Genomic DNA, 17,451 nt, shown 5'->3' on the forward strand with positions numbered 1-17,451 from the left:
AGTGAGCTGGGTGTGGTGGGCGGGGCTTAGAGGGGCGGGGCGGGGCCGGGCCGCTCCTCCCCTGGAGGGTCTGAGGCGTCTCCTCCGGTAAGGAGCATCGTCAATAGGAACAGGCATTTAGCGTGTACGTACAGCCTGTTTTTAATACCTAATTCAGTCTGTATCTATGATCTAGCAATCAATTTAGCTAATTTATCGTAAGACAAACAGGGACAGTGGCAGCCAACAAATTAGGGATTCTGTTCCTGGCCTCTAGATGCCAAACAGGACAAAATGCATGTAGTACTGCTGAGGCAAAAATAGCTTTAATTAGGTTATTAGACATCGTTTCAGATAGCAGGCAGGCTTTGAGGCTTTTTAGGTAGTTCAGAGATTAACAGCTTCATTAGGCCAAGCAGATCTCATTCAGGGGTTCGGCTAACGAAGACAAATGACAGCCAAAGGAGACCGAGTGAAATTCTCCCTTGTCACAGCTTCGAGACCAGGCTGGATGGGGCTTTGCGTGACCTGGTCTGGTGGGAAGTGTCCCTGCCCACGGCAGGGGGGCTGGAACAAGGTGATCTTTAAGGTCCCTTCCAACCCGAACCATTCCGTGATTCTATGATTGAGAGAAGCTCCCTCCCTCCAGGCAGCAATGCCCAAGTAAAGGCACCGGAGAGCATTTTCTTCACACTCACAAACCCAGACGCAGCGCAACGACACAGTTTTCCTGTTTTTGAGGTAACATGGCGATACATTACAAGAAACAACAGAAGTTTCCACTGGTAACACCTACAAAACACTTGGTTTGAAAGTATTTCTCAGCTTAGGTCTATAATAAGCCCACCAAATGACAAAGCATTTTAAAGATGTCTATATAAAAAAAGTAATCTTAGCAATATAACAATTACTTCGGCTTTTTTTTCACTTGTATTTCTAATACTTCCTTTCCAAGCCCCTCTTTACAAACACCTACCTTGTTTTTTCCACGACCAAGTTTCAGCAGATACAAGTTTGCAGCCAAAGGTTCTCAAATACTTAAATATTTGATATTTCGGGTTTTTTTATGGGCATGATGACTCTGGTTGTTCACTCCCCTCTTTCCAGCAGCTTCCCTGTCCCCGCCCCCCCAAGAAAACTACAACACACAGGTGCATTTAATTAATGCTTTAGTCATTGAAATTGAACAAGTAAATTAGTTGCAAGGGAAAATATTCAAATATAAATTTGGTAAAGTACATTCTCCTCACAGAGGACTAACCACGTGCCACAGACCTGTGTGCAAAAGAGAGCCTATGAACAATTTTTAGAGCATGGAAGCATACCCTAGGGCAGAGGATTAATATCAGAAGTTTCAACCTAAAAAGACAGTAAGATAAACACAAGATTAAGCTCTGGAGAACAGAAGCACTAACTACGGTTGTCTTGTCAGAGTTGTACATCACTACCCCAAAGCTATTACAAAAGCTCTACTAGGCTTCTCCAATTAATATGACTAATCCTTAGCAGGCAGAAATCAATACAGCTCCATTGAAGTCACTGGAATCTGTGACTTCATGAGAACTGATGTGTCCCTAAGTGTGCCTCCAAAAAAGCTACTGCATGTTCTTGTCACAAAGGCATGGCAGAATAATGGCAGGATTATTTAAATAAAGATGCACAAATACTGAATAATACAAGAATACAAAAAGTATGAACATCACAGAATGTTAGTTCAACAGTACTGGTATTACTAACCAACTTTTAAATTTTTAAAAAGTCTACCATTCAGTACATACCTGAAAAGTTACAGAACAATAGATTTATAAAGAGATTTGTACCAGTTTTGAAGTAGAAAATACAAGTTCTATCTTCCTGTTTGTATTAGTCTTAGCAAATTTCATACAGCCTTTGGTTTCAAACCAATACAATGCAATTAACATTACAGTGCTTACTTAGTATTCATTAGGAGAGGACGCTGTACAATTGAGGGAGAAAATGTGAAAAACGGGAGTACCAAAGTACTGTATTATAGAAAGCAAAGGCTGAAGCAAAAATACTCTTGGGTATATCCTGTACATCATGTAAACACACATTCAGAATAGTAAACAGGCTAAAATGTCTTCCACACCTCCCAAATAGTTACAATATAGCATACATATACATAAATATAGCATATTTAACATCATCTTTAGGAAATGTAGCCCATTACATCCTAATTCTGTGCTTAATTCATTTGCGAATCAGACAATACATTCATATATTAGCAGTACATCTCATTTATTATTTGGAGTTTACGGGTTGCCATAGATAAAGGCAGATCAAGTAATACTGAGCCTTGCTTTTCACTCAGATACTGTCACTGTATAAGCAACGCTCAACTGTTAAGAACCATCTTTCTTGTTACCAAAGCTGAGAATTTTCAGATTTATGCATAGCAAATCAAGCTGAAATTCTGTTCTTTGCAGAACAGTAGGTTTCCCAAATATTTTTCATTAATTGGGTAGAGCAAGTAATTAGATTCTGTTTTAAAAAGTAGATATGAAAATTATCAGTAAGCACACAGAAAAAGAATTTCTACTTGTATATATAACATTCAGTCACTATGTATTGTTTTAGAGTTTTGGATATTGACACTTTGAAAAGAGACCAATTTTTTTGGTTGTTGTAAGAAGCAACACTCACTTGCTCACCTACAACAAAAAAGAAAACAAAGTTTATTAATTTTACAATTTATCAAAGTGGCTTTTAACAGCATTGTGATATACTCAAATCCACTGTAGCAAAACGTTATAGAGTAGTACTAGCATGAATTAGGTATTAATGCAAAAAATGAATCTTAAAGATGTTTGTGATTATGTTCGTAAGAAAGATCTCAGTGCCTCAGACTAAGAATCCCGTTTAGCCTGAAACCTTCCTAACTTTTGGGCAAATCATGACTGACTCTCTTTCTTCAAAGCTTCCAGTCTTTGTAGTAGTGCATTTCCAAACACCTCTCGATATGCAGGGCTGAGAGAGTCCAGTAAGGAGTAGACAGTTTCATGGTATGGAGTTTGCAATCTGTCATCAGTCTGATCAAAATCATAAGCTACTACCTGCAACAAAGAAACCACTGATTAAATTTCTGTGGTTAGGATCACCTTGCAATGGGAAACAGATACCACAGCATTTAACTTTGCCAGTCAGGGTAGTACAGTAATGTGAGAACAAAAGGTACTGGATTTAAATCACAATCTGTGCTTTCCACTATGGGGCTTAGTGGTAACACAGTATTTAGACGGTTTCAAATACCTTTTGTCCAAAACTCAGAATATTAGTAAAATCTATCATTATGACCTTTGAAAAGAAGTCTTACATCTATGTGTTTGCACAAAACATGCAAATGGTGCAAAAAGGAGTTGTATACAGGCTGTATTACTGACTTATCTGGGTACCCAAGAAACCCAAAAACTGACATGTCTGTAACAAATTGCTGCTTCAATCTTCGTTGTTTTATGTCTCAAATAAATGCCTGTTTTTTTCATCAACTTCCCTTCTTGCTTTGTTGGAAGTAACTAGTTAATGTTCCACTTTCTAGGAGAAAACATGTAGAACAGGCTTTCATAAAAGTACAAGAGGAATATGTATGCTGTTTTGGTGTCACTGAAGTATTTTTGTAGACACCTTTTGAACACAATCTTTGTTCAAAACAAAAAGGCTGAAGAAATTATAAACAAGTTAGTTTACCCTGAGTCCTGCCTCGGTGAGCTCCAGGCAGTATCTGTTCCTTTCCCTGGTTTCCACATTGATATATGCCACATCCTCTGCACAGGGAAGGGTTTTTGAGACAAACATGTTGCTGACAGCAAACAGAACATCATTCACAACAGCTTCAGCTTCTAGTCTCATATCTTTCACATCTGTTCCTTCGAAGTCTCTATAATCAGAATCCTCTTCGAACCCCGTATTATTGGGCATCTCCACAGGATTGCAATCAGTCTCCATTCTGCATATGGAAACATTTATTTTAGATTTATCATACCACTACACTCAATATATATTAACAACATAAACTAAGAGATATATATTAAGCAGACATGTTTAACGTTGCACAAAAAAATGAAAATATGAGAGCCGGTGACTCCCATAACTCATGACATTGCAGTCCAGAGAACTCAAAACCAAGATGTTGAGAACAACTACTTAGGAAGGTGATGTTAGCACACAGAAGCAGAATCAGTGTCACTGAAGTTGCTTCTTCTTATGCGAGTAACTTGCATTCTGTCGGATAAGTCTCTATTATGATTCAGCAGTAATTAATTCTGCACTTTGCTGATCCAGAATGCAGCAGAAAGGCAAGTCATGCCTGGAAAAACTGAAATCAATAGCTGTAAAAAATAAAAACCTATTGCTGGTGAATTTAAGAAAGACTGAGAAAAGTCCATTAACTAAATGGGTTATCAGAGACAGATGAAACAGCAGCTTTTTGTTCACCATCACTAAAGAACAATTCCCTTGTTCAGCTTTTATGCCCAACTGTCAATACATTTCAGTGACAGGCACTGCTGGCCTTTGTAAGCAGCTGTTACCAAAACGGGCTGGACTATGGCGGGGGGGTCACCACAGCGGCTCTCGGGGACCGGTGCCACCACAAGGCCTCAGTTACACTCGCAGGGAAACCTGTCTCAGTGAAGCCCTTTGGGATGCTGTCCCCAGCGCTGTGGTGGCCCAGCACTGCTGCCAGGAGGTAGTGGCGCCCAACAACGACATTCCCACCACCAGATTCACCCCTTCTTGACAAAATCCCACCTTGGGCCTACACACCGATTGCACGGAAGCTGAAGGCGACAAGGGGAGCTAGCTGCCGAGCTGCGCAGCCTCCCATTCGCAGCGCGTCGCTCCCATTTATCGACGGCAAAACAAGCCGCCGGTCACCCCCCCCCCGACCCGGCACCAGCCCACCTACCGGCCCCGCCGGTGGGCGGCTGAGGGCCTCGCCGGCCGACCCCAAACGGCCCCAGGCACGCCGGCGCCTGCCGCTCCGCCCTGCTGGTGCTTCCCCGGGGCCCGTTCGCTAGACAGTCGGCGTCCCCACACGCACACCGCCGCCGTCAGCACCACCCGCCCGGCCGCGGAGGCCCCTCCGGCGCGACACCGCCCCCTCACCCGCCTCCTGCCGCCGCTTCCGCCCCCGCCTCCTCCGCTCGACGACGCCACTTCCGGGGGAACGTCACGGTGCCGGTGACGGCGTTCGGGGAAGGCGAGGGGGGGGAAGGAGACAAACAGCCCGGATCGGCCTGACTACCCTCCCCGGCGGCAGAAAGCTGAGGCGGCGGGGTCTACCCGCCGGACCCCAGACCCTTCCTCTGCTCCCCGCCCCTGCGCAGCGCGGTTTTGTCGGCGGTCCCGTGCGCGCTCGCGGGCCGCCGAGAAGATGGCGGCGGCGGTGTCCGAGTGAGGATGGAGCTACCTGTCCGCGCCTCTTCGCCCTGAGGGGAGGCAGTGCCGCCCCGCCGGCGGTGTGAGGGGCGGCGGGGAGCCCGTGCTGAGGGGCGAGGCTGGGCCCGGCGGCTGCCGCTCGCCTCCCTCTGTCCCCCCGCCGGAGGGGCCGGCCCCGGCCCTGGCCCCGTCCTGCCGCCTGGCCCCGCGGCCCCCGGCGCGCAGCCGCCATGCCGTGGCCTTTTTCGGAGTCCATCAAGAAGAGGGCCTGCAGGTACCTGCTGCAGAGGTACCTGGGCCACTTCTTGCAGGAGAAGCTCAGCCTGGAGCAGCTCAGCCTGGATCTCTACCAGGGCACCGGCTCCCTGACGCAGGTCCCGCTGGATAAGTGGGTAAGAGACGCCGGCGCCTCACCCCCTCTTCACCAGCTGGTTCCCTGCCCCCGCCTGCCACCCACTTTTATTTTCAGTACCCGGCCTCCTTTATGTAAAAAGTTACAGCCGTAATTAGCATTTCATCCAAGGAACTCTTCTTTGGTGTGCTGACGCTTAAAAAAATAAATACATCTGGGTATTTATTATGGATATGTTTTTCTAGCCACACTTTGGTTTCGTTATTTTTACTTATGAGAAAGAAAACAAAACTAAAAGAAGGCACTAGTTGATGATATTTCGGGGAGGAGTAGTTAACGTAGCCCAAACTACTAGATGCTGCTGTAGCTACTGAGGAGCACGTTTGCTGACGTAAAAAGTAATCTGTGTGCTGTCAGTGCTTTGTCTTCATCTGGGAGGCATTTTGTTTCTTATTGACACTGTTATAACTGAGCTTAGTCCATGTAGATCTCTAAGAATTGCCCCCGAGTCTTGCAGTGGCTAAAGTACTTGTTGACAAATGGAAAGCTCTTTTTAGCTGGAGTTTGCTTGGCAGGTGGGCTGGCACGCTTTGAACCATCTGAAGCTTTTTTAAGTCCTGACATGTATGTTTTTATATATATATAAAAATATATACGTACGTATGTGTCTATACACACACATGTATCTGTACTTCCAGCCTGCTGTAGTCATCCAAAGGTCTGTGCCTGTGTTTGTAATATTTCATAAAGTTTCTTGGGTTAATTACCAATGTTGCTGAATTCTACCTGCCAGTCAAGTGACTGTCATGAGGAACCTTAAGCACTGCTGTGCGTCAGTCATTGACTTCCAGGGTGGCACAGATGATGAACTGGGTGCACAGGCTTACTGCTTTACAAAGGACTTTCAAAACGCATTTTTACTAACTGTGTTCTGGTGTTAGGCTATGCTGGGCACGTTTAAAAACACTTGTGACTATGTGATGTTTTCAAATAATGCTTTTCCAGTTTGTGTGAAAATATTTTTGAAAGTGATCGGAGTCAGACATTTGCAGAAATGCTCGATATTAGCAGGGTTTTATTGTGGTGGGTTGTTTTTTTTTTTGTTTGTTCGCTTGTTTTGTTTTCTGGCTGTGTCTGCAGCTTGTTTTCTGTGGCAGGCATTGAGGCTATCTCGCTTTAATTGAATTATTATGCCCTCTAGTGGGTATTACAGCACTAGTGAAGTGACATGATCTAAAATGTAAATAATTTGAAACAGCAGCAGTTATGGACCAGTACTAAATGAACAGTTAATTATATATACACAGTGATTAAATGTATATACAATAATACTTAGGTTATCTTCACCTTTTGTAGATCAGCATTTTTCTTTTTGGCTTGTAAACAATGACATGTTTGAGGTTCTCTGCACGTGACTTTCTCATGTATGACAGATTGCAAAAACAGATGTCGCGGAAGTGCTACAGCTTTTTTTTTTTCCCCCTAGTCATCATAAGTTTGCTCACTATGAATCACCAGGATGGCTGTAGTTTTGCATATTATCCATTTTTGTGGATACTTATCTTCATCTGAACATTGTAGATATTTTAAGCCAACATTGTAAGTGTTTATAGATTGTAGAGATACGTAGGAATACCTGGGGCTATTACTGTAACCTCTTTGCCTCTTGGAACCTGGGCTGCTTAGAAAAATCAAAATTTAACCCATGATGTTTGTGGTTGAATTTTAATATACATCGAATAGTACTTCTTGTACTAGTATTTCTGTGATTTCCAGCTGGAGACTTTCAGCCCATAAGATGGGAACAAGTCCTGATGTGAAGACTGTACTTCAGTTTTAAAATCTCACTTGGAATGCTCTAATTGCTGCTGTCTAGGAACAGCTAGCTTGTTTATGAAGTAATTTAGGTATAAGAATACTTGATTTTTTTTTTTTTTCTTTTAGATAGTTAATTTCTATTTCAAAATAATAATGAGTATACTAAAATACACTCATTGCCATGTATATTGGTAGCAAAAAGACATCTGAGTCAGATTTATTCAGAATATGATAACTAGCCTACTTTCTGATATAGGAAATTATTTTGTAAAAGTTCAAGCAATTTAAATAAATCCATGATATTTTCAAATATAGTTTTCATGCCAAATAATTATTTTTGCCTTATCATATGCTGTTACTGCATCTATAATTCTAATATTTAGTTCAAAGTAAATTTTGATGTCACTGCATCTCAGCTGATTTTTTGATTCTTAAATAATTTCCTGATAGAGCTGTTTCAGGTTCTGTTTCTTTAAAGTTGGTGTCTTTTTCTGCTGCTTGAGTGGACTTTGGAACAAAAACTAGAAAAGCAAGCAAACAACATCTAAAAGCAAAGATGTTAAGAGAATACACAGAGCAACAAGTTAACATGATGGGAAAATTGCACCTGGAGACATAAGAATGAAAAATACCATTTTCTGAAGACTTATTTTTCTTCACTTTTATTTTTAAATTCTTCTATACAATTAGAATGAAATTTTAAATCCTTATGTTTTAAAAAACTTTTGATGTCGAATTTATGCATTTTTCTCAGGTAAAATCAGTGGTCCTATTCAACGCAGGAAGGTCAAAGCCACACTTTTTTTGCCAGTTGAAAATTATGTCCTAATATTACAACCACAGTCTTTAGTAGGGTCTTGTTTATATTAGAAAGTTGCACTCACCAAATTTTGTATGTGATTTAGATTGTTTTTTATTTTATTAAAGCAGCCTAGATATTGTTCAATAATTTCTGTTTTAACTAAACTTTTTAATCAGGGCACAAACAGAGATTTGCATTTTTTAAAAAAATAAACGTGAAGAATGTTTCCTTTGTAGGGATGTAATGAAAGCTGTATAGTGCAACAGGTGAGTCTTTTCTGAGGACTATGGAAAACTTAAAAACCCTGAGTTACTTCTTCAGACCTGATGTTCCATTTTTCTTACCAATTTTGCTTACTCTGTATGATACTGAGGGCAACTTGATTGTAGTTCTGTTGATAATGTCACAATAAAAGACTGAATTAACCAAATGGTTTTTGTAGAATATTGCTGAACACTGAACGCATTAAAGTGTGATTTAGAAATGGGAAGTATATTATACAGCAAGAGGTGATTATTTGGTTCTGTTTTTCCAGTGTCACAGAGAAATGTAAAAATGAACGTTACATTGAAATTACATGCTAGTGAAATACTCTTGCCACAGAAACCAGGTACTTTTTGTGTTTTTACTGTCAATCTGTTTACAGCTTTCTTCAAGTATTGCCAAAGTAAGAATAGATTAACTTAAGCAGCCAGTACTGTTGTATTTATAACAGTAAGAGCAAAAATAAAGGTACCACAGAGGAATCTGTGTTAGGCTGAAAGCTAAGTAATTTTCTGAAACAAATTATTATGGAATCAAAATCCTTGAAAGTGTCCAGTTTATTGTCTTTCTGAGTATAATTACTTTTCTGATAGCCTCAATTTGTTTTATTTGTTACACACAAACTTATGGATGTGTTTTTTTTTTTTAAAAAAAAGCCTATTTTTATTTTATTCTATTCTAGTGTCTTAATGAGATCTTGGAGTCTGCAGATGCACCTCTGGAAGTCACAGATGGATTTATCCAATCAATTTCTTTGTCTGTTCCGTGGGGGTCATTGCTACAGGATAACTGTGCATTAGAAATAAAAGGATTAGAGATGGTCTTCAGGCCAAGACCAAGGCTTGGTAGGCTTATTTTTTAATTTTCAAAAATGAGATTATTTATAGTTCTTAGACTTATTTAAAGTGCCATTTAATTTGCATACATTAATGATAGAGAATTTAATAAAAAAGGAAACTGTCAGGTGTTTGTCAGTTGGTTGTCAAGTGTTTCTCAATTGGTTGTTGTTCTGTGAAATAACTTAAAATGTTTATGATGTTCCTACTTCCATACTGTTTCAGACCTACTGAAATGGAAGTAATACCGGGTGGAAAGGAGTTTGTCAGCTGGGATTGTTGAGTGTTGTATGCCAAGTGCTGTTAGTCAGCATTAGAAGCTGGCTGTTAGGTGGTAGTTGGGTAACACAATAGGTGATAAATTTTTGCTAACTATCAAACCTCCATGAATTCTGGTAAGGTGTGTTTTTACAGCGTGTGTGGGGCACTTAGTGCGTTTTTAGTGGGTGGAAATTTTGGATGAATGTCTGAAGCATTTTAATTTGTTTTCCTTTTTATAGTGTAGAGAGGGTGGAAGAAAATATTTCTTTAAATACATCATAAAGAAGCTAGAAAATGCATAAACCCTATTTTCCATCTTTTGCAAGTTATCTTAAGTAACATATATACACTCTGCATTTTGTTCTTACTAGTTTAACTGGTGCTAAATTTTGAGCTATGTTACTTTCTGATGTAAGATTATTGCTTTGTAAGAATGGTAGTGTTAGGAGGCAGCTTTATTTATTCACTTGTATCCATTTAGTTCTCTTTGATGCACAGAGCTTTATAATACGGTACAAAAACCCCACGATGCTGGTTTTGTCACACTTTTACAGCCACATGGATGTTTCCAGACCTGAATGCTAAACCGGAATGTTTTTCCTGTTTAACATGTTCGTATTTGTGCTAGTTTTACTTTTGTTTGCATATACTAGAGTGTTGTAGTTGAATTTGATTAACTTTTCTCATCTAGTTTTATACTACTTGCTCACAATGGGCTTGGAATTAGCTGATAGCAATGCATTTGTCAATTAAATTAATCTAGCTGATGAACTTCTTCAGCTTAATACGTGCTGTGCTTTCAGACTTCTGTCAGGTCTGTGTTAGGCACTTAAAACCTGTTCTAATATACTAAGATAAAAATCTTAAACCTTGTTTAGTCTTTCCCCATCTAGGATATGTTTCAAATGGAATAAGTTTCATATGTTTCTTATGCAATAAGAAACCTTAAAATAATTCTTAAAAAAAAAAAAGTTATTTCCTTGGTTTCATTTTGCCGATTATGTCTGCAAAATCATACCAATTTAATAAAAGTACTCAATAAGTTATTCACTTAAAACAGTGCTGAAGATTGGTTGTACTAAGTTCTGGTTTCATCTTGTTTATATTGGATTTTCAAATACCAGAATCTTAGCAGTGCTATCTAAATAGTTAAAGTAATTTTAAAGAAATAAAGTGTGAAAACAGACATTTTTTTTGTTAATTAAATTTGTTTAAGTATGGCTTGTTAGTAAGCTGTTGAAACGCTTTTCTGGATGTGCCAAATGTATTACTTCGTTTTGTCTTTATTGTTTCAAAATGTACACAGTCAACTTTAATAAGACTTCTCTTACTCCACAGCATCTGGGTCTGAGCCAATGTATTGGTCAAGTTTTATGACGAGTAGCATGCAGCTTGCAAAAGAGTGTCTTAGCCAAAAATTGACAGATGAACAAGGGGAAGGGTCCCAGCCTTTTGAAGGACTTGAGAAATTTGCAGAAACTATTGAAACAGGTATGAATTAACTTCAGACATTAACTGAATGAACATCTGAGACAAAATCAGTCTGTTGTGTCTCAGTTTTACAAAGTGGCATCTCATTTGCCATAACTTGTCTCAAAAACATTCACTTGTTAGCATTACCTGTAAAATTTAAACAGGAAGGCAAGACAAATGATCCTGTTTTCAAAGGAGGAAAAAAAAGCCTGTTTACTTACTAAAATATGTGTATGCTTCCACCAGGGGACAGCATGAACCCTACATCAGGGCAAACTGGTGTTTGGTTACACCAGAACAAATCCAGCTAAATCTCTGCTTGAGTGATTGGTGAGATGCCTTAATTTTGGAGGTTCAAATTTAGTTCATCACACAAATGTAGATTCTTAGTGGTGATGCTGTTGAGGGAGAAACAGAGAATGTTTTTTCAGCTATTTTTTTTTGCAAAGCTGACCTGTTATGGCATATGTATCTCAATAATCACACCATGTTGTTAAAAGTACTTTAGAAACTCTGGGTTTTGTTGTTGGTGATTTATTTTTTTTTTTTAAGTGGAAAAAACTAAGGGCTTAGGACCACATTATGTGGTAGAGAACATAGTGGTGAAACGAATGAGCTAAGGGAAATGTTTAAACTCGTATTTAGAAATAGAAGTATTCAGCCAAAGTAATATGGGGCTATAGCAATGTTCAGGAGTTCAGACATGGTGCACAATGAAGCAGGTATTTTCTTTGAGGGTCATCCACAATGAGCCATAGAACAACTTGGTTTGAGCTGTTACTTGCTCAAATATTTGTGCGTTAAAGATCCATTGCATGGTATGGATGTACATGTTAGGCATACATTAAGAGATTATATTGTCACTTGATGACTTGTTATATTATTAAACTCAGTTGATTATTTCCACTGAACAAATTTTGAGAACGTAAACGAAATGAAAGACCGTTTTGAATTGGGTTTGAAAGTCATTGTTGAGTAACTTGACTAAAATGCTTGCATGGTATATTTTTGTTTTCTCATTTAAGTTCTAAGAAGAGTGAAAGTTACCTTTTTAGATACTGTTTTGCGAATAGAACATGTGCCGGAAAACTCTAAAAGTGGAACTGCACTTGAAATCAGAATTGAAAGGTAAAGAGATATTTTTTTTAAAATCTGTATTATTTTTTTTCCTCCAAGGCACTCCTTGCCATTTCCTGTGCAATGTATTTACCCATGCACACACATTCTTAGTATACAGTTAGGCTCTAGCTCTTGAGCATCTCTTTTATAATGCCAGTGGGCATTTTCTCCACTCATCTTCCGCTTAATGTGTTTAAGCTAAAGATACTTAACCATCAAATTAGAAGAGTTCTACATTTTCCAAAGATAAGTTAATGACCACTTCCACAATTCATGAATACCACTTCTCAGATCATTCAACTGTCAATGGGTATTATTGGCAGTTTAGACCATTTCTTACTCAAAGGGCTTTTAATGTCTTAACAATTCCTCTTGTATATTGAAGATGCTTTAAATATTTTCAGAAAGAAAGATACGGTCCTGAAAATAATTAAACTGGAAGATTTTAGGTCCTCTGTGAGCTTTCAGAAGAGCCCACATGTGTTCTTTAATACTGTACATGTCCTTAAACTATTTTTTTTGGCCTATGGAATAGCGTAATCATACTTGCAGAGTGTTAGAGTCATTACCAAATAAAACTGATTCTTTCTGAGAAATGCTAATGAAATATATTTGGTTTTAAACATTTATAAACTTCATGTTGTTATGTTCAGTTCAGGAGAGATGTCAGTAAAACTGTAATTATTTTTCCTAGAACAAACCTCCTCTTCTGTACTTCAAAGCTATATTGAAACAATGTGCTAAATAGCATGTTGTTTTGATGTTTGATACATTTTACTTATGGAAAGGTAGGTGTATTTTTCCACTGTAAATACTATTATGTGGAGACTTGGATCTTTTTAAGAGTTTACTGTTTATACTGGCACCCAGTATTATAGCGAAAGAAATTTAGCTTCACAGAAATTTTGCAGGCACAGAATGTTACTTTCAAGTAGTACTTGAGACAACAAACAAAAAAGTATTAGATGGCAAATTAAAAAAAAAAAAATTCAGATTCTGAAGCAAGAACTGTGTGTGTCCTAATGGAAACGTATGTATAGAAGTGTTGGGCAGACTACTTCACTTTGTGTTCAGATTAGACATAAGTATGAGGATAATACTCTAGGATATGTTCTCACCAGAAGCATGTAACAATTATCTTGTGGTGTCCTGTAGAAAACTTAAGATTTCTGCCCCTTCCTAGAGAGTGGTTGTTTCTCCTTTCAGGACAGTCAGTGGTGTCGTAAATAGCACGAAGAGAGAGAACATGTACAAACTTAGAGGCTAAATGGCACAATAAAGATAACACTTTGTTTGCACCTACCATTTTTATTTTCTTGCTTTTTTTCTCCCAGAACTATGTACTGTGATGAAACTGCAGATGAGTGCTCTGGAATTAATGTACATCAGCCCACAGCTTTTGCTCACAAGTTACTGCAGCTCTCAGGTGTCTCTCTCTTCTGGGATGAGTTTCCTGCATCAGCAAAGTCCTCCCCAGTGTGTTCAGCTACACAGCTGGTAAAATGAAATACATTATATAAGAGTATGAACTGATGAAGGATAGAATATATTGTCACACGCAGATTCATTCTGAAGGATATAGGAGTTGAACTTTTACTCAAATCTGTGTTCAATAGGTTTCATAATCACTTCCTGTTGATTTTGAGGAGGGGGAAGGAAACAGACTTTAGGATTGAGTAAAATCTAGGATGTATTGTACTGGAATCTGGTTGCAGCTTTAATGTGTAGAGGTCTTCTACAATTCACTATTCACTGATGTTTCACATTTTACATGCCTTGTTTCTTTAACAGTTATCAATGCATGTCAAATTTATATTTGTGTAAAATGATGATTTGTGTTATAAGCTTATTTAAAATGCTTATATTTTGATGTGTGGCTTTTTGTTTTGCTTGTTTAAGAAATGGGATACATTCTTACTCCTTTTTCTGTAACATTTTAAGGCAACTGAACCAAAGCTTTCACCTAGCTGGAATCCAAAAATCATTTATGAGCCGCATCCGCAATTAACCAGAAACTTGCCAGAAATTACTCCTTCTGACCCTGTACAGATCAGTAAGCTGATTGGTAGAATGGAATTGAGCCTAACATTAAAGCAAAATGAAGTACTTCCTGGAGCTAAGGTTAGTCATGCTTTCCTGGTCTTTAATTAAATTAATAGCTGTAAAGGACTTCATTTTTTTTCTACTGCATACAAAATATGGTGAGATTCTCAAGGGGACAGAATCCCCTTAATTTTGTTTTAGATTCTCTGCATTCAAAACTGATATATACATCTAATAAGACATGTTTACAGTGTTCAGACAAGAAGTCAATGGCACACTGAAATCTGTTAAAGGAGAATTCCTGTTTGTTAGAGGGACTGAATTCATGTATTGGAGTAACTGCTGAGAAAGTTGCTTTGTTTTCACGAAACTCCTGCTGCTATTTATTTATCCTTTTTTCTTGTAGCACTATGACTGACTTTGCCTGTGTATGTGTGGAATGTTTAACTGGTTGATTAAGATCACTTTGGTTTTAAAAGGGTATAATTTACTTCAGCAATTACAGGTGAACCTTAAATGATTAATTAGGTTGCAGCATTATAAAACTAACATGAACATTCCTACTTCTGAATTTTTATACTAAAATTTATAGTAAATCAAATTATAACGCCATATTTAAATGCTTCTAGTGAAAATAGTATTTTATTTTACTTTTACATAAACATACAGGAAGCAAAGCAGTTGAAAATAAAGTCCTTTTTTTAAAAAAAAAAAGTGTGAATATATATAAGTAAAGTTGTGTAAATATATTACTTATCTCCAATTTTTAAATTGGCTACTGACCTGTCCTATGTAGTGCACTGTATTTTATAGAAAGCAGAACGTTTCTACTACAGTAGGAAAGTTTTATTATGACCAGCAATTTCCAGTCAATCTTACAACTTTTCTTGTTTATTCAGTTAATGCAAGTCCTTGAAAAGTGAAATAACATATTTTGTTTGGTGTGAAATAAAAAAAATGCTGGTCATTTCAAAAGTATGACTAGTTAATGCAGTTAACACCTTTAAATTAACTGATGTCCAGATATTTCTATAGATCATACATTTTCCACTTTTGTGTCATTAGATGTATTTTAAGGTAGCCAGAAGAAAAAAGTCAAGGGCAGAGTTGAGAGTAATTTTTGTTTTATAGGAAAAGTTCAATATAATAGAACACAGAGCAATGGTCTCTGCAAGTTGGGCTTGAGCACAAGCAAAACACTGTTGGTGTGTTGGCGTGCCAAGCTACTGAGTGGAAGCAATACACAATTAAATTTCTAGCTATTGTGTAGAAGATAAAGATACTGCTGGAATGGCTGTATCCTTTACAGCATCAGAATCTACTATCAAAATAGTTGATGCAAGACTTCTAAAGAAAAATTCTTTAAGTGTTCTTGATTTTTTTTTCTTTCTTTTAGTTGGATGTAGATGGACAAATAGATTCTGTACATCTGTTTCTGTCACCAAGGCAGGTGCATCTTTTATTGGACATGGTAGCTGCTATTGCTGGGCCAGGCAAGTGAACGTTCTGTAAATGTTAAATATGTATTATGGTGGATGAAAAATAAAATTTGCAAGATAAGTTTCCTCAGTGGAAAAACAATACTTGTGGTGGTAGATTATTATTAATTTCTATCTATCTATTATCTATTAATTTCTAAGCAAAACGTTTTGTAGCTGCTCTGAGTAGGACTGCGATCAATTTCTTGACTTCAGTTGCAAATTGTGCATGCTGGTAATGAAAATCTAGTAACAAATAAGGCTTGACAAGTGACTATATAATAGGATAAGAGATGGGGAAATGGTAGGTGGAAAAAATCAGGAGGCCGGAACAATTGTGGTTCTTGTAGCTTCTGTTTCGTGAGAGGGACTTAGCAGTCTGGTTCCTTCTCTGTCCTATGCTTTAGTGACAGGCACAGAAAACATAGAACAGGCAGTAATTGAGTTTGTCCATATTTGCTAGGTAATGAACAGCAGCGTTTAGAGTACTGCCGTAGCAGCATGAGGGTGTTCTGGTTTGTTTCCTCCCACCATCTACTCAAGTAATAACATTTACTAGGGTAGATAGTTAATTTTCTTTTTGAAAAGATTTTTCATGTCCTGGGTAGGTGCTTAGTGTTCCTCTAGTGATACTGACATATTTATTGTACTGGACTTCATAGAATCACAGAATGGTAGGGATTGGAAGGGATCTTTGGTGATCATCTAGTCCAACCCCCTGGCAAAGCAGGGTCACCTAAAGCAGGCTGGACAGGAACGCATCCAGACGGGTTTTGAATATCTCCAGAGAAGGAGACTCCACAACCTCTCTGGGCAGCCCGTTCCAGTGCTCTGGCACCCTCAAAGTAAAGAAGTTTTTCCTCATATTGAGATGGAATTTCCTGTGTTCCAGTTTGTGCCCATTGCCCCTTGTCCTATCTCTGGGCACCACTGAAAAGAGTCTATCCTCATCCTTAGATATTTATAAGTATTGATGAGATCCACCCTCAGTCTTCTCTTCTCCAGGCTAAACAGACCCAGGTCTCTTAAGAAAGGTGCTGCGTTCTCCCTTGACCATCTTTGTAGCCCTCTGCTGGACACTCTGCAGCAGTTCCTTGTATTTCTTGAGCTGGGGGGCCCAGAACTGGACACAGTACTGCAGTTGCAGCCTTACCAGGGCAGAGTAGAGGGGGAGGATGACCTCCCTTGACCTGCTGGCCATGAGCTTTTTAGTGTACCACAGGAGACCATTGGCCGCCTTGGCCACAAGGGCACATTGCTGGCTCATGGTCAACTTGCTGTCCACCAGGACTTCAAGGTCTCTCTCTGCAGAGCTGCTCTCCATCAGGTCAGCCCCCAATTTACAGCAGTATATGGGGTTATTCCTCCCCAGGTGCAGGATCCTACACTTGCCCTTGCTAAACTTCATTAGGTTCCTCTCTGCCTAACTGTCCAGCCTGTCCAGGTCTGACTGTATGGCAGCACAGCCTTCTGGTGTGTCAGCTACTCCTCCCAGTTCTGTGTCATCAGCAGATGACTTGTTCATTGTTACTGGATAACTGGAAAAGCATTACATATCATTTCCCTTACGTGTCATCATCAAACCTGAAGTTTTAATAATTCCTTAATAGTAAAACCTTCAAGAGATTG

At 38.9% G+C, this 17,451-nt stretch overlaps 2 protein-coding genes across 2 annotated transcripts in view; one reads left to right on the plus strand and one right to left on the minus strand.

Moving 5' to 3' along the window:
* Positions 1–284: 284 nt before the first annotated feature.
* On the minus strand, positions 285–5,109 carry GSKIP (GSK3B interacting protein). The gene is made up of 3 exons (XM_074149755.1): positions 4,904–5,109; positions 3,685–3,943; positions 285–3,053 (listed from the first exon to the last, which is right to left on the minus strand). The coding sequence occupies exons 2-3, from the start codon at positions 3,940–3,942 to the stop codon at positions 2,892–2,894; spliced, it is 420 nt and encodes a 139-aa protein (XP_074005856.1). The 5' UTR covers position 3,943; positions 4,904–5,109; the 3' UTR covers positions 285–2,891.
* A 497-nt stretch (positions 5,110–5,606) lies between these two features.
* Positions 5,607–17,451, plus strand: part of ATG2B (autophagy related 2B) — a 48,058-nt gene continuing 36,213 nt past the window's right edge. Inside the window, exons 1-7 of the mRNA XM_074148427.1 lie at positions 5,607–5,768; positions 9,295–9,457; positions 11,048–11,200; positions 12,208–12,310; positions 13,636–13,798; positions 14,243–14,422; positions 15,741–15,841. Coding sequence (XP_074004528.1) covers positions 5,607–5,768; positions 9,295–9,457; positions 11,048–11,200; positions 12,208–12,310; positions 13,636–13,798; positions 14,243–14,422; positions 15,741–15,841 — 1,025 coding nt within the window. The remainder of the gene's footprint in view (positions 5,769–9,294; positions 9,458–11,047; positions 11,201–12,207; positions 12,311–13,635; positions 13,799–14,242; positions 14,423–15,740; positions 15,842–17,451) is intronic.

This window comes from Numenius arquata, chromosome 6, assembly GCF_964106895.1.
Source record: "Numenius arquata chromosome 6, bNumArq3.hap1.1, whole genome shotgun sequence".
Taxonomy (NCBI): Eukaryota; Metazoa; Chordata; class Aves; order Charadriiformes; family Scolopacidae; genus Numenius; species Numenius arquata.

Bases quoted from the DNA above. Each gene is read 5' to 3' on its own strand.
- GSKIP (XM_074149755.1), bottom strand. From the start codon at position 3,942: ATGGAGACTGATTGCAATCCTGTGGAGATGCCCAATAATACGGGGTTC. The intron at 3,054-3,684 runs GTAAACTAACTT...TCTTTGTTGCAG, and splicing joins TCACCGAGGCAGGACTCAGG to GTAGTAGCTTATGATTTTGA.